The sequence below is a fragment of the Neopsephotus bourkii genome, unplaced genomic scaffold, assembly GCF_033783945.1.
Source record: "Neopsephotus bourkii isolate Nb327-2 ecotype Australia unplaced genomic scaffold, CSIRO-AGI_Nbou_v1 NB_346, whole genome shotgun sequence".
NCBI classification, from domain to species: domain Eukaryota; kingdom Metazoa; phylum Chordata; class Aves; order Psittaciformes; family Psittacidae; genus Neopsephotus; species Neopsephotus bourkii.
Window position 1 is genome coordinate 694,224 of NW_026900852.1, and position 26,303 is coordinate 720,526.

At 45.5% G+C, this 26,303-nt stretch overlaps 3 protein-coding genes across 4 annotated transcripts in view; all 3 read left to right on the forward strand.

Annotated features, from left to right (window-relative positions):
- The first annotated feature begins 1,312 nt into the window (after positions 1–1,312).
- LOC133209504 (gastrokine-1-like) lies at positions 1,313–4,875 on the forward strand. Of its 2 annotated transcripts, XM_061348159.1 has the most exons (6): positions 1,313–1,394; positions 2,516–2,569; positions 3,260–3,376; positions 3,802–3,909; positions 4,168–4,309; positions 4,730–4,875. In XM_061348159.1, the coding sequence occupies exons 1-6, from the start codon at positions 1,383–1,385 to the stop codon at positions 4,804–4,806; spliced, it is 510 nt and encodes a 169-aa protein (XP_061204143.1). In that variant the 5' UTR covers positions 1,313–1,382; the 3' UTR covers positions 4,807–4,875. The 2 variants fall into 2 exon arrangements, with proteins under 2 accessions (XP_061204143.1, XP_061204141.1); XM_061348157.1 differs by lacking the exon at positions 1,313–1,394 and having other exon boundaries at positions 2,438–2,569.
- A 2,378-nt stretch (positions 4,876–7,253) lies between these two features.
- GKN1 (gastrokine 1) lies at positions 7,254–11,433 on the forward strand. Its single transcript, XM_061348160.1, has 6 exons — positions 7,254–7,274; positions 7,817–7,870; positions 8,203–8,343; positions 8,525–8,635; positions 9,969–10,107; positions 11,212–11,433. Exons 1-6 carry the CDS (start codon positions 7,263–7,265, stop codon positions 11,304–11,306), a joined length of 552 nt encoding a protein of 183 aa, XP_061204144.1. The 5' UTR covers positions 7,254–7,262; the 3' UTR covers positions 11,307–11,433.
- A 3,296-nt stretch (positions 11,434–14,729) lies between these two features.
- ANTXR1 (ANTXR cell adhesion molecule 1) overlaps positions 14,730–26,303 on the forward strand; it is a 75,473-nt gene continuing 63,899 nt past the window's right edge. The window contains exons 1-3 of the mRNA XM_061348215.1: positions 14,730–15,236; positions 23,899–23,970; positions 24,509–24,580. Coding sequence (XP_061204199.1) covers positions 15,085–15,236; positions 23,899–23,970; positions 24,509–24,580 — 296 coding nt within the window. The 5' untranslated portion in view covers positions 14,730–15,084. The remainder of the gene's footprint in view (positions 15,237–23,898; positions 23,971–24,508; positions 24,581–26,303) is intronic.

The window sequence follows — 26,303 nt, forward strand, 5'->3', positions numbered from 1 at the left end:
GAACTAGGCCATTAATCAAATATCCAGAGTCTATGAGAGGGTTTCGTGACATACAACATAGGGCTTCTCTTTGTATTTCGGGTCTTGGAAGCTAAGGATGTACCTGTCTCCATTTGGCATCTCCCTATCAGTCCGATGCGAAGACCCATAAATCTTTTCCCTTGGGAATTCATTACTTCCATTCACCACATTTTAGTTGCACAGTGGGTGCAAAGTAGATGGAAAGCAGAGCTCTCTGCTCACAGTGCTGGCAGAGCACAATACCTCCACTGCACTCATGTAGCCTGAGCAAGGCACCAGCCAGCAGCAGAATGACAGAGCATGGCCCTGACTGGTGTAAATGAGAACTGGGCCTCATCTTCTCAAGTACAATAAGATTCTGTGGCTTTTCCAGTAAGAGCTTCACTAAAGATCCTCAGCTCAGTTCAGAGACTCAATTTATAATGACACTGAGTCCCCATTGTACCATTCTGGTGATGAAAAGGGCAGCAAACCCACACTGCCCCACAGCACAGTGTATGATCAGTGTACAGAGGTACCAAGAGCTGCTATTGAATAAGAGTAGGTACTTCTGGAGTAGGTAAATGAGCATCTCTGAAAGTGCTTCTTCTGTAACAGGCACAAAGAAACAAATCCATGTTATCTGAGGAGGTACACATATATATATATGATCTTAGTTTATTATTTCCTTTGAAATAATAGTGACATAAAATGCTCATTGTTACTGCTCCTCCCTTCCTCATCTTTTGCTGTCTCTAGCTTATGGTCCCTTTCTGGTGTTAACCCTTAGTCTGTAATCAGGTCCTATTCTCATGAAGAGGCTCTGTGAAGACACAGAGGCTGCATCTAAGGACTCACAAGCAGATCCAAACAGAGCCAGCTCAGACAGGTAACAAAAGAACTTGGTAATTCCTAGGATTTAGAGCACCTTTATGATTTCCAGGGACTGGCTTAACATTTGGCACAGCATGGTTAGCACCTCCGTTGATATAAAAGCTGGTATCAGCTATAGATACAATATCAGGCTGAGCCCTTCACCTGGTGTTTTGCCTCCTGTCCTTTGGAGACACAAAGCGTCACTGCGGATTTCATTAGGCATCTATTCTCCAGGTCCTGTATTTTTTTCCCCATTTACAAGTTACTGCAAACCACATTGAACCGACCATGACAAGGCTCCTTTCGCCTTCCTGCACATAATGAACTCCCTGAGGTTGGTATCAAACCTCTTATCAGAGCACTTCCCCAGGAAGCCCGGCACAACTCTGTGAACACAGGGCACGCGCCAATAGGGTAAAGCCCGTGGATGGTTTAACTTTGGGCTATTACTGTATAAAAAGAGTACACATGCATTGCCAGCAGATCTCACCTCGCCTACCACCAAAATGAAGGTCACTGTAAGTATCTGCACCACTTTTCTCATAAAATGGGTAAGGATGGATGGCTTTATTCTGAGTCTTTCTTGGTGCTGAACTGACTCGCACTGATTTGTGCAGGGGCTGCAGAGGGATGATGCCAAAAGGGTTGGGATAGCAGGGGTGGGATGTCACTTTTGGCAGGGATTTCACTCCATGTGCATACTGAAACGTGAAGGAGAGAAGTGCTCTGCTACAAGGGCAATATTCCCTCATTCACAACTCAGGTGTAAGTCAGTCTCAGCAAGTCTGATAAAGTTAGGGCATGGCTGCAGTGTAGGGGAAGCACCATGGGACATGAAAGACTCCAAGTGCTTGACTCTGAAGCCAGGATATTTACAGCAGGATAAATCCCAAACTGTAAGTGAGAAATACTCTGAGTCACACTTGGATTCTTCTCATTAAAATCCTCCTTTGAAGTAGATGGAGCTTGTGACTAATTCAATATTGGAGGGATTGTCTCCAAGAGGATTGTTCACAATAATTATCACCAAAGAATTTATCATCACAAGGGTATTAAATCTCTCAAAAAGGTATCAGCAGCAGTTTTGACAAATCTGAGCAACAAGCATGTGAGTCACTGAAACTATAGTATTTTGTAAGTGGGTGAGAAAGTGCTTAACCCTTCATTTTCTGTAACAGAAATGACTGTTCTACCCTTACACGATTAGTCCTGCATTCAGAGGCATGAGATCTATTATATTCAAACCCCATTTCTGCTGTGTTTTGAGTACAGAGCTGTGCTGTGCACCCAGATTCCAACCCTTCGCAATAGGTGCACATGGACCTTTCATGCATCTGCTCCAGGTCTGAAAGCTAAAGTTCACTCCTAAAATGGAGCATTTCAGCCCTCTTTCTATAAGGAGTTCAGTGTTTTACAACCCTCTATTGAAATGATGCAGAAGTATGCTACTGAGGGTAAGAGAAGTTATCATTAACAAAAGAAGCCTTCTGTATATTCAGCCAGACCCCACTTCAGATACATGCGAGCAGGTGCACAAAGGCAAACTGGAAGTCAGAATGCTTTTATAACAGCAAATAACCTGATGCCAGATGACCATTCCCAATGTCAAAGTGCTGTGACTTTCGAATGTTCATTTCAGATCGTGATTGCTTCTCTCCTTGGTGTTTTCCTGGCGCCAGCTCTTGCTCACAGGGTAAGTACGGAGCTACCTGTGATCATACACTGCTGCCACAGGAACTAGTGGCTTTTAGATGTCTCTGAAAAAGAGGGTGTATGTTGAAGTCTGATACTTAGCAGGAAACCGCATTGTTTTGATACCAAATAAGATATTTGGTATAAAAATACATGATATGGAAGTGCTTGATATATTGAGGTGAAGCAAGGCAGTTGCTAGGCGTGAACTCAAAGCCTGTCTTGAGATAAGCGTAAGCACAAAACCCCAAATATTAGGATGTGACCACAAAATACAGTGAAATAAAGACCCCACTGCCTGCACATTCCTGCTGCAGAAAGAACAACAGGGAATTCTTTTGCTTTCCTTGGAATTTTTTCTTACAAGCTTGACTCAGCATCCAGCTTAAAGAACATTCTCCCATGGGACAGTGAAACAAGCATTTCACACATCTCTATGGGGGGAATAGAGCAGTAGTGTTAAAGCTTGGCTGCCTTTGTAAGGTGGCTGCAGACACGTGAAAACCAGGTCTAGATAAAGCCTGAATGTCAGGTTTGACCCAACAGTTCTCAGGCCAGAAAACACCTTGCCTTTAATGGGATCTGTAAGAGCAACCGCTTCCCAAAAGGTGGCTATGGGAGCTATGGCTTAGGGTGAACAGAACCCCACCGTCCTCAATCCTCACCTCTTTTCATCTGTTCCCAAACCCAGAAAAGCGAGAGAAACCTCAAGGGGCACCGCAGTGTGAGCTTGTTCTATGACCCAGAGGACAACATCTACCCAGAGGAGGGCTCCGACCCTTGGAAATCAGTCTGGGATGTGAAGACGGTGAGTGAGTGCCCCAGTAGTGCAAACCCCATGGGAGACAGCAAAAAGGTCTGTCCGAAACACCCGAGCTTCAATAACACTTGACAAGATTCTATAGGAGATGCTTCAAAACGTTCTCATTGAACCCCCTGAGTGCTTCTGCTGCGCTGATGTTTGTAGCTGAGAATCCCTACACCCGACTCCAGCAGTGTAAAACCTCATGCACAAAGTGGTATGGATAAAGCAATTTACCCATTACCAGTCCTTTGTCAGCCTCAATGGCACATTTACCTAGGCAATATCATTGAAAAAGCTCTGTTTTCTTTCGCTGTTATTATTTTTACTGTATGAAGCTTTATTTCTTCTTCAAATCAGTGCTTCTCTCTGGCAATCCTCTTTCACTGTATATTGCTTGCAATAAAAAGTTCTTTCTTTTCTTTCCATAGGGCTATGTTGCCACCAAGGTATTGTCAAAACACACCTGCATCATCTCTAAAATGGACGAGAGTTTCCTGTTTGATGACGGGTTTCCTGAGCCACCTCTAGGCAACCAGGTAGGAGGGTGAATGAAAGCAGTGAGAAAGCTGATCAGTGACCTGTGAAAAGTCCTTGTTCCCTACACACAGAGCAGGAAAGGCTCCAAGAACCAAAGACAAGCTTCTCAGCAAAGCTGAGTCACTCTGAAGGTTCTGCCATGTCAAAAGCTGCACTTCAGGAGCCCCTCATCCATGTTCAAAGCTGTGCAGAGAGACTCAGCTCCATCCTTGCTGTCTCTAAATGCTGATGTCTGGGCTTGTCTCTTTGCTGCTCAGGGATCTGACCCTCGCCCGCTTCCACCCAGAGAGAATCGCCTCCTCATCTCAAGAGACAGGCTCCAAAGCTTGCGCCCATATGGAAAACGCATTCAAGCCCTGTGCAGAGGGGTTCCCTCTTACCTGGCTTACCCAGCTGCTGGTCAGTATGCACTAACAGTGTTTGTACACCAAAACAAAGAGCAGCGAGGTTACAAATAGGGAATGAAGATGTGCAAGCTCCTCACTGAAATGCTGTGGTTTTCTATGGCTCCTTATACATGGGGGAATGAATACCTAAGGAAGAGCAATAGATTTGTCATCCTTGTGCATGTAACGTGGACACCAGGCTTTGGGCTCTGGCTGCTAACACAAGCCTCAATTGTTTCGGCAGCTTCATGCACATACAATACCTCACTACCACTGGTTCTGCCACAGCACATCTTTGAGGTTCAAACCCCAATATACAGCTTAGATTTGTTGAAAAAGATGGCACTAACCATTGCTTGTGGTGTAAGTTGAGAGAGATGCAGCTCACTTATTCTCTCAGTGCAAATCTAATCAGTTCTTCCTTTTCTTTCAGGCTCAAACTTCGTTATGGAAGAGGCTTCATGCTTCAAAGTTAAGGTTAATGAACAGCTTTTCCATTACTGTCATTAATTCCTGAAGGATTAGACCAGCATCTGCATGAACAGGATTTTCCTCCCCGATAACCCGCTCTTGATCACATTTTCAATCATTCCTCTGTCTCTTCTGCTCTTGTATCTCAGTAAAATTTATCATCACCCTACACTGGTCTGTGCTGTGTTTTTACAAACCCTTTCAGAAAAAGAAGCAATTCCCAAGAGAAGTTGCTAAAGTAGTGTTCCGACAGAACCCCAATGTGGGCGTTTCAACCTCATCCCCTATCATTCCCAGTGAGATTTCACATGCTGCCTTAAGCAATTATTAATCAGAGTAAAAGCAAATGGTGCTAAGCAATTACAAAGAGACAGATGCTCTATTGCTCTGATCAACCCAGAATAAGAGAATAAGCATATGAAATGCAACTTGGAGCTGCATTTGGAGCTGACTACAGGTGGTACTTAATGTTTTATAGGTATTTCACACAGGAAGCATGAAAGCATCCCTTCACCAAGTAAAAGTTGGACATTTGAACAACTCAAAATGCAGTTAGGCCCAAACTAAGGGCTGGTTTCTTCATCTAAGACAATCACTTCAGTAACTCTGTCTAGAAAATACCACATCTTCATCTCTTCCCTCCTTGCTCAGGGGCCCTCTTATTGGATTGAAAGCAATTCCTTTAAGAGACCCTTTACCCATTGAGGAACAGTCAAGAGTTGCTCTATATAAAAGATGTAGAAGCCTGTTCTGTTCAGGAAATGTTTTGAGGGGGTCTTTAAGAGTCAACTGACATTAACACCAAAGCAAAACTCCAAAGAAAAGCAAGCATCCTGCTGCAGCATTTAACTAAAGCTCCCATCCAATGTGCCTGAGGTTTCTGGAGAGAATCTCTTCTTCTTTTCCAACCTTAGACTGCCTTTTCCCAGGATAACCCAAACACCCTCTTCACTTATCCCAGTTAGGGTTGGAAAGGACCTTAACATTATCCAGTTCCAACCCCCTGCTATGGGTAGGGACACCTCCCATTAAACCGTGTCACCCAAGGCTCTGTCCAACCTGGCCTTGAACACTGCCACGGATGGAGCATTCACAGCTTCCCAGGACAACCCATTCCAGTGCCTTGCCACCCTTATAGTAAAGAACTTCTTCCTTATATCCAATCTAAACTTGCCCTGTTTAAGTTTGAACCCATTACCCCTTGCCCTGTCACTGCAGTCCCTGTCACTGGGAAATGTCTTTCTGGAGCTCTTGAAGACCATGGTCTAGGTTCTGTAACAGATGATGATTTAAAGGTGCCCAAGGTGTCAGGGATCTGACCTGAGCAGGGTCTGTGGTACCCTGCGGGCAAACAGGGATAACTCTCAATCAGACTCACACAGGTCTCCTTGACAGGGAACACTGATGCCTGCTCCAATACCCTCTCATTTAAGGTCAAAAGTGCCCTAAACATGGAATATAATTGCCTTAAAATTACCTTAAGCATTAAACATAATACATCTGCAGCAAGGTCCAGTTTCTTACAAAGCTACTTTAACTTGATGCAGAGTCCTATTCTTACTATAACACCACACATTGTGATGCTTAATACTACTTCAAGCTTTTTTCATTCCACGGAGAGCTTAACCATGTGTCTTACAGTAACATTTCACACCTTGCAGGAAACACCCAATTACTACTGACCCAGTGAAAGAAAGGAGCTGCTTTTTCCCCATCCAAGGAATTTTTATTGTTTTATATAGTAACATCCCCCATTTGTCTTATTTTTTTTTAATAACATGTTGAATTCCAGTTAAAAAAAGCAAGTTTTCAAACTTTACAAGCTTTTCCCCTGCCATGGGCTGCACACAAAATGAAGCTGAGCAACTTGACTTAAACCCTGAGTATTCCACAACCTCCCTGGGTGATCGCCTCTTTCAGTATTTGTATCCCCAAGGAAAACAGTGGGAGACAAGGTGAATAAAATTATGGTTGTCAAACAAAGAGATACCCAAAGACTTGCACATCCATGGAATGTTCCAGCTTGAACTGCCTATGGATTGTAAAACGTTGTTCGATGTTGTGTTCGGGCCATGGATTTCGTTGGGCGCTGTGGTTACATGGGTAGCACACAGTACATTTTGGAAGGTACAAGGGCTCTTATTTATTTGTCTAGTTCAATGCTTTGGGGTTTTTACCCCTTAGGTTATCTCTGGTCTTAAGTTTGATGTTAATTTTCAAAAGCAATTAGCTAGAAGGTTACTAGAAGACATGTTTGATTTTCCACTGCAAATGGTTTCTTACCTGATAATTATCAGGTCCCAGTTTGCAGAAGCACAATCCCCATATTCATGAGGGAGTTTGAGCAGGAAACCATGTTCAGTAACATGCAAACAGGGATACAAATGGCAAAATCATTGTATTTCAACATTTAAGCCTTCCACACCTGATTCTGGAAACATATATAAGTTCTCATCACTCATTCTGCCTGCACTAGCGTCAGCTCTGCGGTCAAGATGAAACTCACTGTAAGTATGCATGCTTCTTTTCCTCCTCATAAACTCAAATTGATTCAAAGCCATTGCCTTTATCTCTCCAAAGTGCAAGTGCCTATCTAGAGCAAAAAGGTATTATCTGGAGAGCATTTTCTCTTCCAGAGTGAGCAACTCAGGCTCCATCAATCTCCTCAGATGAAGGGGTAAGGATCTGCAGGAAGGCTAAAATCCATGTCCATTTTTATCAGTGCGTTTGCAGAACTGGGGCAATGCCCTAATGGATCAAGCATGTTCTTGCAATGCTCCAGAAGAGAAATTTCTCTTCATTCTAGGGAAGTATCTGGGTATTACTGCACAGTGTCAAAAGCAACTGCAGATTCACCTCTTAAAGAAGGAGTTTTTTCCATGTCTATTTTGCATTACTCTAGGGGAAAGCAAGGGCTATCATAATTCCAGTATGCCAGCCCAAAAAGATCCAGGTTACACTTAAACTCCACATTAGGAATTAGGATTCTCAGGACCAGGTTTGTCAGCCAGGCCTGCAGTAACACTTTGGTTTCCCATTTTCATTTCAGATTGTGACTGCCGTCCTTCTCGGAGTCTTGTTGACTCCAACCCTTGCTGAAGACGTGAGTACAGGGACCAAGTGCCACATCCATTGATGCTGTTTCTATGTTCCCTTGCATTTTCTTTCCTTCTTTCCCCATCCTTTTGGAGGAAATGAACCTAAAACATCTTTGTACATAAAACTCTTAAACGCAGCAGATGACCATTGTGAGATATAGGAATTATTCATGGAACTATTCCGGAATGCCACAGCCTTAATTCTTTGTCATGTTGAAAACACTGTGGTCACTCTGGGTGCTCCCTGTTGGCAGCATTGCTTCTATTGCAGCAGTGATTTGGGGACATAATTGACTGATTTGGAAGTCTTACAGTGTTGTTTAATTCTGTTTGGTAGTTTCCGAATCCAGAAGGAGGAAACCAAATTGCTGTTGAAGGAGGCTACCAAACGCTGAACCTCAACAACGAATGGCACGTGGCAACTATTGAGCAGAAGAGCACCCATGGCTCATGGAAAACCATTTGGAACTACGATAACGTGAGTGGCAATTGCTTTATCAGAAGATAGAGCTGACCAGAATACAGGACTTCTTTCCTTGTTCTTAACATTTTGAGTTTTGGAGTGGAAATTACCGGCATTTATTACTTTAATACAGATTTTATTCCAATGTTAATTACTGAAAAACTGAATTCTAGTTGTCAATACCTTTCTTTTCCAGGGCTTTATTGCAACCAAAGTGCTGCCTGACAGATCTTGCTTCATCTCCACCATGAACAGAGAAGAGTTCCCTGGTTTCGACACACTTCGCAGCCTGACTGAAGAGAACAGGGTAAGAGTAGCTACATGTGGAGTTGCACAACAGTGCAAAGCAAACAGATGACAGAGGTATCACCACTTGCAAAAAGCTTTTTAATCAACAGTTACTTAAAACCCGTTTAGATCACACCATTGATTATGAAGCTGCATCCATTTCAGTGACATTTTGCATTAACCTTTGACAGGTTAGAATGGCCGCATTCAGATGCTCGTGGTGGAGGGCATGCATGTTTTAATGATGGTTTAAAAAGCAGGCAATCTTTTTATATTCTTTTATGTTTGGAGACTTTTGGCTTGGTACTCATTATAACCTCAAATTCTTTGCAGGCTAAAAAGGGTTTTAAGCAACTCGAGTTGAGAAAGAACAAATAACCCAGTAATCAGGAAAAAAGGTTAAGATTCAAGCTTTCAGAGCCTTTTCAAAGCATCACATTAGCATGAGTTCTGCCATCAGAATTAGCACAGGCATTTAAAAACACACCGCAGCATTCAGCATAGGAGCCATTTGCAGTCACTGGCTTCCCTGGAAGTCTGAGAGCTGAGTCCTTAGGAGAATCCTGGCTTTTAAGGGCAAGAAGGCAGGGTGGGGAAGAAAAAGGGGAGAGTTACCCAAGTGCAGGCTTGAGCGAAACCATCCACCTCTAGCTGTACCTGCAGGCTTGCTTGTACTAAAGTGCATCTCTGTACTTGCTTGTACTAAAGCTCATCTCAGCACCTTGCTAACCAGCAGGAGGAGGCACATTGGAGTGGGCTTTCAAATCCCACCATCATTTCGAAAGCCTGCATTCATCCCATTCATCCCTTACGCTATGTGGGTCTTTACCCTGGAATTCATCAAGCTGTTTCTTAACTGTGGTTATTCTTTCTTGAGAGGCTGAGCTTTCACAGGTAGAAGGATTTTATTCCTCTGAACAGGAATGTGGCTTGGGAATTTGCCATGGGGGTGGTTTTCCCAACGGAAAAGAGTAGGTGCATCACTCCCCCCCCCTCCCAGCTCTGTTTTCTCTGAGGAACTTTAGGTCTGCAGGTTGCTAAGAAACAGCTTAAATTAGGAAACCTTCAATGGCATTAATTATTTTGGGATAGCAATACCTAAAAATAGCTCTGAGTCATTTCAATAGGAAATGGCATTTTCATTCCAGAACGTTGCTTTGCAGATGCTATCGTTCAGACCTCTATGTTCCTTTAGGGAACAAGAGAGCATCTCTGGGTTCAGCAGCCATTCCTCCCTGTTAAGGGCATGAGCCAGAACAGGAGTCCACAAGGCTAAGTCATCATTCCAGAAATAGGAATATACATAGCATTAAATGCACTGACCTTGCTGAATGATGTTATTTGATGTTTAGGTCCTGGAAGGTGAAGAACAACACAGAAGGGAGGTCACATTCATTGTCAAGGGACCTGTCCAGGACCTCAGCTCCTATGGCCCAGACATCTCCAATATGTGCAACGGACTCACAAGCTACATGGCTTATGAAGTTCGGGGTGAGTGCAGGCAAAAGAACAATGTCTGTATCCAGGCTTTTGTTTGGTTTTCCTTGGGGAGTAACACAAATGCTGCTGTTCCAACTGGAGGTGGACACAAATCGGTGTCTTCGTAGATCAGGGTTGGAAGAGTGTTGAGCCTCAACCTCCACAATGATCTGATCCAAACCCTTGCTACTCCTTTAGTAAAGCTTAAGATGGCTTAAGTTTTGGCTCAGGGGTTTGCAGCTTTAATGCCAATGCAGAGAAAAAGGGTGCTCCTAAGAACTGCTCTCCTTCAGGCTGCTGCTAAGTTTTCCAAGGAATCCCACCAAATCCTTGTGTTTCACAATACTAAGCCAAGTTGCTCCATTCCCTGTAGGTTTTGTAAGGTATGGAATGATCCCATTACCTGGGAGTTAATAACTTATACTTCACAGGGTTCTCTGGTAACAAGAAAGCCTGACGGGGCCTCATAACCAGCACAACCATATAATGCACTGATAGTATAGGGTGCACCAGTGTCCCTCTATACTGCAAATCCCAAAGGATAATAAATAGCATATCTTTGATCATTCCTTCCTTTGGTACAGATCTAGCTGTGTTTGGTGGCTACAAAAGGATCTTTTGATGATGCATGGAAGGTATTTCTAGTGCAGCAATGAGTAAAAGCATTGCTCAGAGCAATAAAGATACACCATTGCAGAACTCCAGCTATTGCTATGGAGACCCATCTACATCAGCTCTCTTGCTGTGAGGCCATGACTATATTTTGATCATTTGAAACAGGATTTCTTGTACTGTGGGGAAACAAGAAGTTCTTTTCAATTACATAGGAAGGAACTGAGTTTTACTCCTAGGAGTTAATCCTGGAGCACCAGCAGATTACTCAGAGCCTTACTGCAAGCCGATTGTAGACCCTATCATGAGAAAGATGCTCTGCAGATCAGGCCTAGGATGGTGCATTCTGACACAGCAGCATTTCCACCTGCTCACTGCTTGCTTTGCTGCTTGAGATGGATCAAGTCAATTAAAAATGAGTGCAGTGTGCCAGGTATCAGGGGCTGGCAGTGAGCACCCATCTTCAGTATTAGCCCACGGTATTCTGTTTTCTTGTTCTTATAGGACCCCAAGACACATACAATGAAGGATCTTGCACTACACTTGATGTCATGCATGCTGTGGACCTTAAATACTGCCGTGGTTATGAAAATGTGTGAAAATCTTGCCTTTCTTGAACCAAGATGCTCGAGAGCTGCTACACAAAACCAACCCCGAAACTGTTCTTCCCTGGCATCTCTTCTGAGAGTGTTTTCTTGATGATTCAGATGCTGAAACAGATCAACTGGTGACCATATCTTTCAATTAAAGATCTTTAGCATGGGTTAACTCTGGCTACTTTCTCATTTCTATGCCATTTATCAGCTGGGGGCACATACAGAAAGCAATACCTTGATTGCATCCCTCCTACCCCTGCCGAGCCCTTAGAGGCCCTTAGAGATGGGCAAGTGTCAGCCTATGTACATTACAAATAAGGCATGCAGAGTTAAGACTTTCCCTTTCCAGAGTCTTCATTCACGTGGCATGAAAGGTAGAAAGAAAGAGGAACAACACAAGGAATTTGCCTTTTTTAGTGGAAGAGAAGTCTATTTGTAGGATTTAGAGCTGTCCTGTTCCTAGGTCCTCCGTTATTTCCTATGGAAAGACTATGGATAGTGGCACTCAGGTACAGGGGGTTTTAGCAAGGCAAGGTCCCTATTGCTCAAAACTTCAAAGATGATTTCCTCTGTTCCATCAAAATGCCTTGGGTTTTCCAGGTGACTGCACTGGACACTGGTCCCTAGGGGCTTTGTTCTGCAGGACACAGAGTCCACTTAGGCACATCTCGGGCAGAAGCATCTGAATTAGGGGTTAGCATCTGAATGTGTGGGTTAGCACACATCAGGCCTAGCAGAGGAGAGAGACAGACAGCAGTTTGTTGTGGCTGATCACTTTCCTTTCTGGAATCACTCAAGTTCCTTTAGCTCCTTCCCACACCATCCGCTCTCAGCAGATGGACACATTGGCTTCACTCTGCTGGGCTGAGAGCTCTGCAGAGCAAATACAGCAAGAGCAGTCTTACTATAGCTCCTCCAGCCTGTTCCATCCTCCAGCACTGCAGGGGATGACTGTAGCCCAGCAGGTGACATTCAATGGCAGAGAGCACATGGCCACAAAGTCAGCTCTGATACACGCTGCTTTGGGGTTTCCAAAGACCACTGCTGCACCTGCATATACCTCTATGCATTTTGCCCTATAAAAGAAGTGCAGCATCAAAGACAATAGACAATACTCAATCAAAGGAGACTTTTAAGCATGATTAGGAGAAGATGATGGGGCTGAGGAGGGAAAAGTATTCCAGTTATCACTGCATCCAGTCTCCAGTTTGGAGTATGTGTCAGTACAGTTAACCTCTTCCAATGAAAGTCTTCAAGGAGGAACAGGATCAGTTAAGATACAACATCTTGCCTTGTAGATGAATGGTCACCTCCTCCATGATTATAACACTTTGTAAGGGGCAGGTCAGACACTGCAGGTCCAACAGTCCCTGTGGTAACAGGAAAAATAAATCCTTATTTTTAAATCCCATAGGATTGGGTGAAATGCAGTCAGTAAATCCAAATCCTCCATCCTGCACAGCTCTGCTCCCTCCTGCTGGCGCCTGTGCTTATCCTTAGCCCGAAACACAACCGCAGAAGATCCTGCTATTCCATTTAAACCAACAGTGCTTCAGCAGTGCTGCTTGTGTGCTCATTGCTGACAGATGCGTGTTTCTACGTAGCCATTGTTACCTTAGACTGAATTGCTTTGGATTCATGCAATTTAAGGTCTCCGGGGTGCTAATTACTGCTCAATATCTACTCAAATACTAATAACCACTAATAATCACTGTCCAAATATCTGAGCAAATGGAGCAGTTAGAAAGGCATCACTGATGACAGATGCCCCTCTGATAACCTGGGCTGAACTTTGCCTGGCTGTAAGTGAATGTAAAAAACCCACTTGCAGAGGTGCTGCAAGGATGCTCCAGCCTTGGCCAAGTGCTTGGGATTGGTTAAAGGCAAACACAAGCAATACACATGCAACAACACTGGGAAGGCTGTTGAGAAGTGTGTAGCTTTATTGCACAGCCCTTTGCCTACAGCTCTAACCAAAGCTCATCTAACTGCACCCCTTGCTCCTAGGCAGAGGTTGAAACCCAAGACCTGGAAAGCAATGGTGTGGCCTTCTTAGATTATGGTAACATTATTCCCTACCCCATATTTTCTCCTATTTGGTACATTACAAGCAATGGGGTTTCATCTGTCCACTTCAGAGACTACTGCTCTTCAGGAAGGTGTTACATACATACACAGAGTGAAAAAGGTACTGCAACAAACATCACCAGGGGAATAAGGCAGCACAGCTTTACGTGCTGCAGCAGAGGGAAGTGAAATCAAAGCAGGGCAGAGTCAGATAAAAGTAAGGGACAAATGAGTTTTGGAATTGGGGGTTGGAACTAGATGATTGGGGGTTGGAATTGGATGATCTTAAGGTCCTTTCCAACCCTACCTATTCTATGATTCTATGAAATATGGATCCCTTGAAAACTTGGAGCAATCCAGGGAAGGAAAAACGCTTCCTTGGCCACTGGGTGACAGCCTTGAGTTGTACGTTGTGCAATTGAAATGGGAACTCACAGCCAAAGTCTGCTGTCCTACACCGTGTAGATCACAGTAGCTCCGCTGGGCGCATTTCACAACCTGGAGATACAGGGGGTGAATTTAAGGACTTGTCTATACTGACAATAGGGAAATAGTTCCTGTGCGGTGATAATATGTTTGTGATAACAACATTGGGCACTGCAGGCAATTTGCTACAGCTCAATTACCCATGCAGATGCTGTAACAGCTTCCTGAAGGGCCATGAAAACTAGAGAACAGAAGCCATTACACAGATCAGACTCTGTGAGGCTAAGGGTGCCCCCCCATCAAAGACACCCAAGTGAGCACCCACAGAACCTACAGGACACTGTCAGGGCCTACATCTCCCCTATCGGCAACACCACAGGTACCCCAAACTGACAGAGCTGCCTTCTTCCATGCTGTGGGCTTCAGAAAAGGCCCCATGGACACATAGAAGTGACTAGATGATCATAGAATGGTTTGGGTTGGAAGGGACCTTAAAACTCATCCAGTTCCACCCTTCTGACACAGGCACAGACACCTTCCACTACAGCAGCTTGCTCCAAGCCCCATCCAACCTGATCTTGACCTATTCACACACTAAGGGCATCAGCTGGAGCTTAATTAACCCCTGTTAACTGCTGTATGCAATCAGACCCCTTATTATATATAAAGGACCGGAGCTCTTGGTCCTTTAGATCTCAGATGTTGCCTATGTGAGAAACAAGGCCGTCTCCACGTATCCCTGTGTGATCGCTGCTCTGTTCGCCCCTAAAGCTGATCTGTAGGTGCTTGGTGCGCTCGGGATGCTTAAAGCCAGAGACCCTGCTCAGCCCGGGGTCCCACCACGAGGTGGCATTCTCAGAGCTCTTTTTCCCTCCTGAAAACCAAACCTCCCCATCCTTCCTAATAACAACAATAACCGAGGAAGGGGGGGAAAACACCCTCAAACCCTGCCTGTGTTGCCTGGAGCGTGTGACAAAGCCGGGTTTTGCCAGGAGGCTGCTGCTCCTTTCGCACAGCGCTGGTGCCGCTCCGAAGGAGGCTCCAGTCCCTTTAAGTAAAACAAAAGTGGAATCCAGCATTGTGCATCTTGAAACCTGAGCCCCAGGACCAGGAGTGCGAGGGGGAACAACGGGAAAGCCTCGCCATTCCCGAGGACAACTGCCGCGAGTGGAGCTTTAAGGGGTAAAAGACGCTTTTAAGAGGTCGGTGGATGGCTTTTGTGCAGAGACCTGTGAAGTAAAGGAGCCCGGGAAGAAGAGAGTTCTTTTTCTCCTCCTCTCTGGATACAATGGCCATTGCAAAGCGAAGCAGCTTGAGATCTGGCTTCAAATGGCTCTTCCTTGCGACGTTTATGCTAGCCTGCGATGGACAAGGTGGAAAGCGAGAGAACGGGGGTCCTGCCTGTTACGGGGGATTTGATTTGTATTTCATTCTCGACAAGTAAGTGAGTTCTACTTTGTTTGCAAAGAAATCTTTCTCCTCTGCATGCACTGGGGTGGCATATACCGATCCCGAGGAGTTTTCCTTGGATTCGGGTTTGTGGAAGTCACTGTGTCCCTGAGGGACCTGCCAGACTCCCAATTGCTGCTCTGGGCTTTGGTTTTGTTGCTTTGGTCGGTCTGGTCTATAATGCCATTGGACTCTATAAATCAGATTGTTTTCAGTGTTGCTGGGGCTGGTAACGAAGCTTTGTTGTGTGCTTGAAGGGGTGGTTGGGAAAGGGCAGCTCCATGGTCCCCTCGGGTTTCCCGATGGCCAGAGGAGGTTGAGGCACTCCTGGAAGTGGGTGCTATAGTTGCAGGCGTTACTTCTATAGCTGAAAAGGTGGAGGCAGTGCTCCTGCCTGGAGGTCTGATCCTGTTCCACTTGCTCCCGAGCTCCGTACACTCTTCCCTGCCTTCTAAAGCAGCAACTTCCAGGTAACCACTGGCTCTGAGAGTCGTCTTCTTCCCTTTGAAAGGGTCTGGCTTTGGCCATTGTGATGGAAAACAGCCCTATTTAAAGAGACCTTTATTTGCTCTGCTGAGTCACATTCTCTTTGTTTCCTCTTAATCAATTGCATATTCTGTTTATATCGAAGATAACTTCCTACCTCACTTTTTTCATCACCAGTTCTGATGGCACCATCTTTTTGGCACTGGCAAGTTTGCCTCTTTACAGGCCTTCGCATTCCAGATGAAGCAATATGGAATAGAAATGTGCTGAGCTTTGGAAAGTCAATACAACAACGGACAAAAGAAAAGAATAGGCCAGTACTAGCTACAGTGATTCTCCTCATTTTCTGGATTAAGAAGAGTTTTTTCCCCAGGGGACTGGGAATACTGGAGAATGTGTATGCCAGAGCCACGGTACTGACATTATTAACCATGGATTTCAGACACAGGAAAGTAGCTGCAAGCTGCCAAAGCACTCATTCTGATCCTCTGGAGTGTCTTGCAGTAGCTCCCACATTCCCTTAGCATAAAAGACTTGGAATTCCATAACACTTTGTTACAAAATACTGGGTAAAAAGTCAGGCTGAGACTGTGGCTATTGAAGTGTGCTGCTTGTCCTAATGCTTTGAGTCTTACTGCTTTCTTCAGTGGCAAGATCTAACTGCCTAGTGCATTGTGTTGCTTCGGCTGCTCAGCCATTAGTTGGAATACTCTTATTGCTCCACATCAACAAACAAAGCCAGAGCATGGCTTGTCCTTCAAATGCGTTTCCCTGGCACTTGAAGCAGGATTGGCGGCTCTCACATCTGGTGGATGTGTGTGTTACACCTGGGAGCCGATGCAGTTTTAACAGGCACTGATTTCCAGATCTGGGCAGTCCTCTTGCTAAAAGCCATCACTTTCTAGCCTTGCTTAAGGGGTTATTTGGGTGGAAATAGGAGGCTTGGCACAAGCTTTAAAGCAGGCAGGCTTACCGCAGTGTATGCATCCAGGTATCCAGCGAAAAATCCTGCCTTGAGAACTGCAGGTTTTCCATTTCTGGGATTTTTCTGGTGCAGAAATGAACAGGAACTGATGTAAAAGTTTCCGTGGTCTCTAATGGGGTTTGGAGGAGAGTTACAGTGCTTAAGCTGCTCATGAGAACAATATGCCATGGGCCTGGATGTTCAGCCTTTGAGGAGGCTGATGGGGACTTTCTGTGGTGGAATAGGTTATCCCATATCCTTTACCTTTAAAACTCTGTCGTTCCTCAAGGCTCAGCTGAAGTTCTAAACAACTTGAGTGCTCTTTAGCCTGCGTTTCCCACCTTCCCGTTGTCAGAGGCTGATTTCAGAAGTCCTGGATGCAGTGAGGTAATGCCTATAGAGGCCTTGAGGCAAACTATGAAGTAACAGGCTCAGGGCTCACTGCTTTTCTTTGAAATAGCTCTAAAAGTGACTCAAAATGATTAAAAGTGACAGAGGGCACCAGGGCAGGAGAGACTGAGGTTCTCAAACATGAAACGTGAGTCTCGGTGGTGGATGAAAGCCATTGAAAGCATTGAGCAACCTACTTGCTGGGATTAAAGGAGTAATAAAAACAACAAACACAGCCCTGGAAGCCACCAGCATTGGAGCCCTCCACTGGCCCTTCTGCCTCATGGGTTTAGTGACTCCTCAAGTCCATTTAGTGCCCTGTGCACGTGCTGCTGTAGGATGTGCTCCAGCTGCTGTGCTGGGCTTGGTCCTTGTCCCAGCACTGGCTCTTGAAGCACATTGGGCTGCAAGAAGCTTCACAACATGAACATGTAACCCATGGGGAAGGAGCACGTGTTATGGGCTGCTCTCATCCAGGGATGCTCTGACTTCCTGCGATGCTCTCCTTAAGCAAACCCGCTGTCCCAAGCAAACTGGGTTTCCCCCGGCTGTCTGCAGGCAGCTGGAGATGGGAACTCCCTCCTCAGGGGACCTGAATCCAATCTCCCATTCCTTATGGTCACGAAGGAGAAGCAAATCCAGGATTCAGCTGTTCAGGAATAATCCCATTAAGCTCTGCAGCCTGTGTCAAACACCAGCGAAGCTTGAATGATGCCAGACAGGCTTGTTAGGGGACAGTAGCCTCCTGTGGGCACTTGAATGTCTGGTATCACTTCCAAGAGCTCTCACCCAGCTTAGGTAGGAGCAGAGGGGCCTCTCATACTGTGGCCATGGGACCTCAGCCTGGCAGAGTTATGATTCAAAAGTGATGCAAGGATGCAGTTTTGCTGAAGGAGTTGTCTTCACATGGATTAAGACTGAATGAATCCATTTCTCTTGTGCTTTGGCTGCAGAAAAAGCAAAGGGAGGTAGGGCTACAACTCAACTGGATGCTATTTGGAGTACAGTTGTATGCTATTGAGGTGACACGGGATCTAGTCCCACAGGGTGCTGAGAATCTCACAGTGGAGGCTGGACCAAGATGCTGTGGAAGGCAAGGGAGAATTGCTGAGAGCTGGTCCTAGATGGCACAGCCCCAGCCTTTTGTGTTCCTGTGCTGCTGAGGGGCTTCATGCACCGAGGCTCCCATAGACTGATGGTAGCAGAACAGAGGGCAGAAGATGGTGCAGCCTGGATGCACGATAAGATACAGGCCCTTGTGAAGAAGGAAGCAGCCGATAAAAACCCAAACATTTGGGGTTTGCTGATGCTGATATTGCAGAAACATCATCCATGCAAGTCATTCATGAAGATATGACCCAGCCCTGGGTGTCCTACTGTCACCCAGTAACTCAATGGACCATTTAGAGGCAGCTCCCAGATGAATTTAGTTGCAGGTATGGAGGAAGGAATAGCAATGAGGATGTGTTCTCAGTAAGCTGTGGCTGAATCCACTGTATGTCAGAGCTGCTCCTTCCTGTGCTCTTGCCTACTGTGGGCATTTATACCCATGTGCAGAAAACTTGTATGTGTGAAGGAAAACTTGGCTCTGAAAGATCCTTGGCAAGACAAAGCGAGTAATCCAAGCTGTTTCCAATGATCCCTTCATTGCTCAGCCAGACAGCTGACCTGGATTTAACCACTTGTGTTGAAGTGAAACTCCTGCTCTAGGGAGGCTGTTGGTTAGGGTCTGAGTCTAGCTTGAGCAGCTGGAGTTACCAGGACTTAAGTGAGACTAAGTCCAGATTTACACTTGGTGTAGAAGACCATAAGGGCCAGGGTGGGATGGAGAGAGGACAGACATGGAGGCTGACCTGTATGAACTGCTTCTCATCCTGGTGACTCTTCCTATGGGAAATATGAGCCATCTGCAAAGCCAACCCCAGGACCCTTACAGAGCAGAGTGATATTCCAGCTGCTCTAACCTGAAGAAATACAGGCCTTTAGTAGGTAATGGTAAAATTGAGTGTCTGCAGAAATAGATTCAAACTCATCCTTGATCTTCACTGACCCAGTCAGTGATTTCTTGGCTGTTTTTCTGGAATCACAGCCCAATTCCAGAGCAACATTTGTGTTGCATTTGGATAGTGGCCATTGCAAGCATAGGGAGGCTTGGTGTTCCTTTTGTCTCGGCTGAGGGCTCAGGGTGCTAGCAGGGCAGGGTGGAGAAGCCTGTTCATTCTTGTGTCTCTTTGCTTGTTGCCTAAAGGAGTGAATGAACTCCCAATGCTATGGGCAGCAATTGCAAGGAGCTCAGTGATTCCATGAAATCCCTGCCTGCTAGGACCTGTGGATATGATTTTAGCCAGTGGGAAATCTAAGGTTAACTATTCCTTGGCAAAAGGATTGGCAGGAGGTGCCTTCTACCCAGGGCCAAGTGTGTACCTGCAGCACTCTGCACTGTACCTACTGCTTGAGATGTAAATCCACTCATGGTTACTTGTCTGTCAGTTGTGTTTTGATGTGTCCACTGCCAGTCTGTAAGAGAAGGAAGCTCTTGAGCTGCAGTTGGGCTTAGAGGCTTATCCAGCTCCGAACTGCACCTCCAGACCCAGTTTGACAGCATCTCTTGTGAGCCGTTGAGTGTGGCACAGCACAGTAGTGTTTCCCCAAAGAATCAAACATCTTCGTGTTATTTACTGTCTCCAAATTGCTCCTGAAGTATTTGGAAAGACAAAGAACACTCTTTTTTTTTGCCTCATTTGTGTTCTTTTTAAGGACCTCAATAGAAAGATGCTGCAAAACTTCTTGGGTCAATGCCACCTCTGACAGCTCCGAGGCTTCTTGAAGTGAGTCCAAAGCTATGCGAGTGTAAGGAGAACATCAGCATCAGTCTCTGATTTGGGTGTCTTTACGTATCTCTATCGGGTGCAGGGCACAGAACTGGTGTGAAGTCTTTGTGGAAGAGTTTGTGGGCTTGATTCTGTTTTCTTCTGGTTTGTGAATTAAAGAAAAGCATGGGGACCCTGAGAAGGTGCAATGAGAGGCTGGAGAATGAGCAGTCTAAAAAGTGCAAGACACCATAAGGAGTTTGGGTTGCTGCAGCTTTGGGTTCTGGAGCAGGAGAAAAGCACCTGCAGGAGGGCAGGGTTTAGTCAGTCTGGAAGCATGGAACCATGTGGAGTGTCAATGTCAGTCTTGCATTGAGTTGAGATGTGCAAAATGCCAGCACAGTTGACCACAGAATGTCTCATTCTCTTGTCAAAGCCATAATGGTTTACTTAGTCTTAATTTCCATTTACTGGGTTTTTCTCCAGCAAGAGAATTTGGCATCCTCAAGATGAGCCTCTTACATGGCAAGTTTCTAGCATCAAGCATTCAGCTGCAAAGTGCTGGCTTGCTGATTATCGTGTTCCTCTCTGGGAATATGAAGAGATAATGATTTTAAATTTGGCTTTTATTATCTTAGAGTTAGGCTTTAGAAATCCTTGTCCCACTCTGAGTTCTTGGCCTGCTTTAAGAGAGGCTTTACAAGCGACAAGTGCCTTCTATCGCAGGGCTTCTGAGTAACACAGTGAGTAACTGAGCCAATGGTGCTTTTGTGAACACTCTGCTGACTGCAGGAAGGTTAGTTCTATTGCTTTTGTCTATTTTAGGTCAAGTGAAGACTTTAAAAAGCCTGCAGTGTGTTTCAGAAGATGGTTTATGTGTTGGAGGAGTAATTCTAAATGCAGACCTGGGCATTTATAGCCATACCCTTGGGCTTGACTAGATGGAGAAATTGGCTGCAAGTAGACTGCAAGTTATAGATGGAAGCCTTGCTGTGCTAGAAGGAGTTATTACGGTCAGCAAAGTGTGAGCCTTCACTTTGGGCCCATTCTATAGCACGCTGTGGTAGAGATGAGGAGCAAATGGGTTGTAGACTATTCCAGTTGTCCCACTTCAGTGCCTTCGGAACTGAAAGCAGGAACCATCCTCCTTTTGTGGGGTAGAGAGGGTTTGTTTTGATGATTGTAGCAATGGTAAGATCAGTCCTTAAAATAGGTGCTCACCATTCTTGAACTTCAGGTTGTTCCTTTTGTGTGCCAATAGATGTTTGGGAAGGCTCCATGGAAAAAGAGCTGTAGCTTCAGATGGGGGGAGTTTTGTTCCAGAGGGCATAAAGATGGGACTGTTGATGGGAAACCAGGGTGAGGATGCTGGAGGGGAAGGAGGTGCAGCAGGAGCTGAAGCTTATTGTGTGAAGAACTAAAAGCACTGCTTGCCCAGCAGAGCAACAGTTGCAGAGACAAACACCCGAGGAGGATGTGCTATTGATGTGTTGACTGGCACAGCCCTGAACTGAGCTCTTGGGTTCAGCTTTATCCTGGCAAATGCTGGTTTCTGACTTCCCAGAGCCATGGAAAATGACAGGGTTTTATGTGACAACCCACATACCTGATGCCTGCATCTCATTCCAGCTGCCCTGCTGCAATAATCATTCTATGGATGATCAACTTCAGTTCAAAGGGGAAGAAATAACCGTCCTTTTAAAGGCTGATGCAGCTTCTAGGGCAGTGTCTGGTTGCAAGTAGAGGTCAGCCACAGGGACTGAAAGCTGAGTTTCCCCATAACATGACGTGTAGTGTGGTTGTCCTACCTGCTGGCTGGAAGGGTGGTTTGGGTATACTTGTGAAAGGGTCTCGGTTCCATGTGTCTGACAAAGGATGGTTCAGAAGATGTGTGAAACTTCAGTGAGGTGTCCTTTTATGAGAGATGGATATATGGTCCAAAGCAACGTACATGTTTCATTGGAGGAGGTAGTAACTTGTTTATGGTTAGCAAAGCCTTGGCTTCGTGTGTCTTCTGGAGACCTATGTAACCACTGCTATAAAGCCATAGACTCATAGAACAGCCTGAATCTCCCTCTTTTAGTTTAAAACCATCACCCCTCATCCTATCACAACAGGTCCTGCTAGAAATCTCTCCCCCTCTTTCTTACAGGTCCCTTTTAAGAATTGAAAGGCCACAATAAGTCAAGTGTTTTCCTTTATGCCTCACCATATAATAACAATGAATACTTACTTCCCAGGTCAGTTCTCAGAACTATATGGGCCACGTGGCACTGGTGGGACTGCAGTGCCTGTCTCAGAGTTATTCCATAGACCTGAGAGGGATTTGTAGCTGCGGCTGAGCTTTGTGTGTCTCTGATCTATCAGGTTGGATGCAGTGGGAGTTAGCTTCATGTTTGAGAGCAAGTCCCTTTCATCTGTTATAAGATCCCAATTTTCCCACTGTCTGTGTGGTTTAATGAGTTTATCAAGGCTTGGTGTTGCTTTGGTCCTCCCTGATACAGGTTTGTATAGAGAACAAGTAATGGTTTCAAGTCCTGGTCTGATGACAGGAAGGAGAGCCAAGAAGCAACGCAGCACTGTTAACCTTTGCCTATGGCCAGGTCTCCTCTGCAATCTGTCCCTTACAGTCACAGACAGCACAGGAGTGCCTCTGAGGTTAAAGAGGTGCATTTGGTATCAGTCCTTTGTGCAGTGAGTGATGGAGAGTTCGTTGTTCTCCCAGATGGACCATGTGCCTTTGTACCTGTGCAAGGGCCTTCATTGCATGTCATTGGAGGTTGTCTTTGGACATGTTTTGGTCATATAGAGAAAGAAGAGCTTAAGGTACCATAGGTTGAGGTTTGCACTGAAGGGTTGCGAATGGCAGCTAGGTGTAGGGAGAATAACATCTCAAATGCTCATCTCTTCTTCCTCAGGCTGCAGTTCAATGGGTTTCTGTCAGAGCTTTCGTGGTTATTTCCTTATAAATGTTGTTAGTTGTAGCCAATGAATTAAATAAGTGATGACACATGGATTTCCCAGTGCCAGGAAGGGTTTTTTTTTCCCCCAATATTAATATTCCAGTGTTCACAAAAATGTTGATGCCAGAAGGGGCATTTAATGCTGAAAGATTCTAATGAACCTAATTCTCTCCTGGTTCTTACAACATAAAGAACAATCCAATCCCATTGTGGTCCATGGTTTGTCCTCCTTTAGCTGAGGGGTGCATGGATTAGCCAGAGCACTTGAGATGTGGCTGAAGGTGTTTCACTTTCCCTGCTCTCCAGCACAGTGGAAGCACTGGAAGTTTCCTAACCTGTTCCTCCAACTGCATTTGAGTCTCTAAATACACTTGAGCTAAAAGCTGTGTGTAATGGGAGCCTATAGGGATGCTGGGGAGGGACTCTTCATTAGGGACTGTAGTGATAGGACAAGGGGTAACGGGTTCAAACTTAAACAGGGCAAGTTTAGGTTGGATATAAGGCAGAAGTTCTTTACTGTTAGGGTGGTGAGGCACTGGAATGGGTTGTGCAGGGAAGTTGTGAATGCTCCATCCCTGGCAGTGTTCAAGGCCAGGTTGGACACAGGGGCTTGGGTGAGATGGTTTAGTGTGAGGTGTCCCTGCCCATGGCAGGGGAGGTTGGAACTGGGTGATCTTAAGGTCCTTTCCACCCCTAACTATTCTATGACTCTATGAATGGTGTGAGCTGATGGAGTTAATCTAAACCACAGCGCAGAGAGCCAGGTCTTCACTCACATAGGGTTTAAGAGCTAAAGGTCTGTGCAGTGGCTGTGTGTTATCATCAAGTGTAGCCCCAAACACTTGCACCAATGGGAATCATTCTGCTCTTCAAAGCTAAGCCTGAAATGCTATTTCTAGTTTGAGATCTCTGTAAGGGCACAACACGGACAGTGTAAAACAAGACAACAACTGCCTCGCTGGGCAACGTGCAAGGAAACAGCAAGCTGGGACACGACAGCAGCAGCCGTTACACTGATACCTCCTGTCCTGTTTCCCCAGGTCGGGAAGTGTCCTGCACCACTGGAATGAAATCTATCATTTTGTGGAGCATTTGGCCCGCAAGTTCATCAGGTAAGAAGTGGGGCCATGCCCTGTCATGGATAGCACCAGGGAACCCAGAGGAGCTCCTCATGCTTCCTCACTGACTGCGTTTTCCCTAGGTTCCTGTCACACAGAAATAAGAGCAGCTAAGCCAGTTGTTCCTGTTTTCCCTGCCTGACTTGCATGGATCAGATAATGGGGATGGAATCCTCTTGGGTGGCTACAACCTGAGTGCAGCAGCCTGGGTCTGCAGGGACAGGCATGAGGCTGTAGCTTTCGGGCACTGAATGACTTGAGGCTGGATGAAGAAACCCAGTGGGTGGGATGTGTTGTGATAAACACCATCACCTGCCTTTGTCTCCATGGTGACCCCGGGATGTGCTGAAGCTTTTCTTGCTTCAAGAAGCGCTATTTACATCTTCCTGATGGTTTGCCTTCACTAGGAAGGCCCAGGGCAAAGCATCTTTCACCCTGTTGAATGAATCTTGATAGCACTCAGAGCATCCTACGTGTTTGGTGTTAAGCTCTGGGCCTTCAAAATAACTCTCCTTTTCCTCTCCTTCTCCAGCCCTCAGCTGAGGATGTCCTTCATTGTGTTTTCAACGAGAGGGACCATTCTAATGAGGTTAACAGAAGACAGGTAAGAAGAGGTTTAAGGTGCACAGCAGTTTTTCTGTCCTTGTGGCTTCCTTCCCCTTCCTTGCTCAGTGATTTCCAGGGCTGTGAGCAGTGTTGGGACACCTTTGTGTCTCTCAGTTTCATTGTCTGAATCACCAGCCCACTTTCCCCTGACAGAAAACCCTAAGGTACATTCTAGACAGCCGTGTTCAGGTTACATTGCAAGGGTGTATAGTTTTGGCAGTGACAGTTTGAGTGCCGTATTCCTGAAGCATGTAGATCCCCAAGTTAATCCCAGTAAAACCTATGGGATGGGTTTTCTTTTTTCTCTGTCTTCAAGGAGAGCTGCATGAGCTCCTTTAATCACTTCTGCTTCCTCTGCTAACTTCATTGCCACGTGGAGCAAGAATATATGGAACACATGTGAAGACTCTCTAAGCCAGCATGTGTTTTACATATTGGATGTCTAGGAAATGGCATACCAGAGCAGCTGCTATAGAGGAATGAAGAAGGAGCTGGCAGCCTTCCTAAAGAGCAGTCCACATACATACCAGCCTTGAATATGTCATTAAAGCCAGGCAGCCCAAGCAGCTCCTGCCACTTACTGCAGCTCAAAGTGTAAAGAGAATGACCCTTCTCTAACTTGGTGCCAAAGGAAAACCAGTTCTCTGCTTCTTCCTCCTCAATGCAAGGGTCTCTGGTGTGTTCAGGCTGGAAGTGATGACACTGAAGTGTTTCCCATGTGGAAATGCATTTCATATTCATCCAGCTGCCCTAGAAATGCTGATGGGAACAGGATATTGGTATGGTATTAGTCTAAAAGCAATTGACTGGAACGCTGCTGGGTTTTACTGGGGAACTGACAAACAAGGTGTGGGCTTCGTGCTGGTCTTTTAGTTAACATGGGCCTTTCTGAAGCAGGAAGCTGGAGTAGTGGCAAGCAGCAGTAGTAGCATCCTAATGTGGAGATTGAGGGTGCTTAGCATCCCTTGGGAAAACCTCAGTGCATCTCATGGCATTGCAATGATGTATCTTAAAGATCTTTGCTGTGTGTTTTGAAGAAGAGTTCTGATGGCAAGATATGCTCTGGATTCTATATTCAGCTTTAGCTGGGTATGTGCATAGGTAGCTGAACAGAGGAAATATTGCCCCTACCCACCTTTAATACACAGCTTGGGATCTGGCCAGTTTGAGGTATCATGGGTACAGACTAGGTTCCTGATAACTTGATAACCCATTGCAACCAGATGCTCTTTCTCCTATGGGAGTTACTGCTCTATAGAGTGGATAATGTCAAGGAGCTGCTGCAGTCAGCCTCACAAACATGAGAGGGAGAATGTGAACACACAGATCGGATTTGCTGGGGTAGTTAAATTCAGGGACAAAACTGGCTTCTGGCATTCGGTGCTGCAGCATCTGTGGTCCTCCATTGCCCATGAAGCTTGTATAGTTTGCTCAGAGCCCTTTATCTTGGTATGAAAGATGTGTGGTGTGTTCTTGGCCTTAGAGTTTGATGACTGCAACTCAGTGGACCAGCAAATGGGTGCCCACCCATTTACCTGTCATTTTCCTGGCAGTCCTAAAGAAATGAAAGCATTCCCTGGATCATAAACAATTGGGAAAGGCTTTAATTCTTCAGCTTGGTCTGTGCAGGAGCTGAAGGTTTGATTCCAAATAAACCAGAGTTGGAGGCTGGTTTGGGATTGGTGGCATTTGTATAGTCAGGAAGTGTGAGGAAAGTGAGC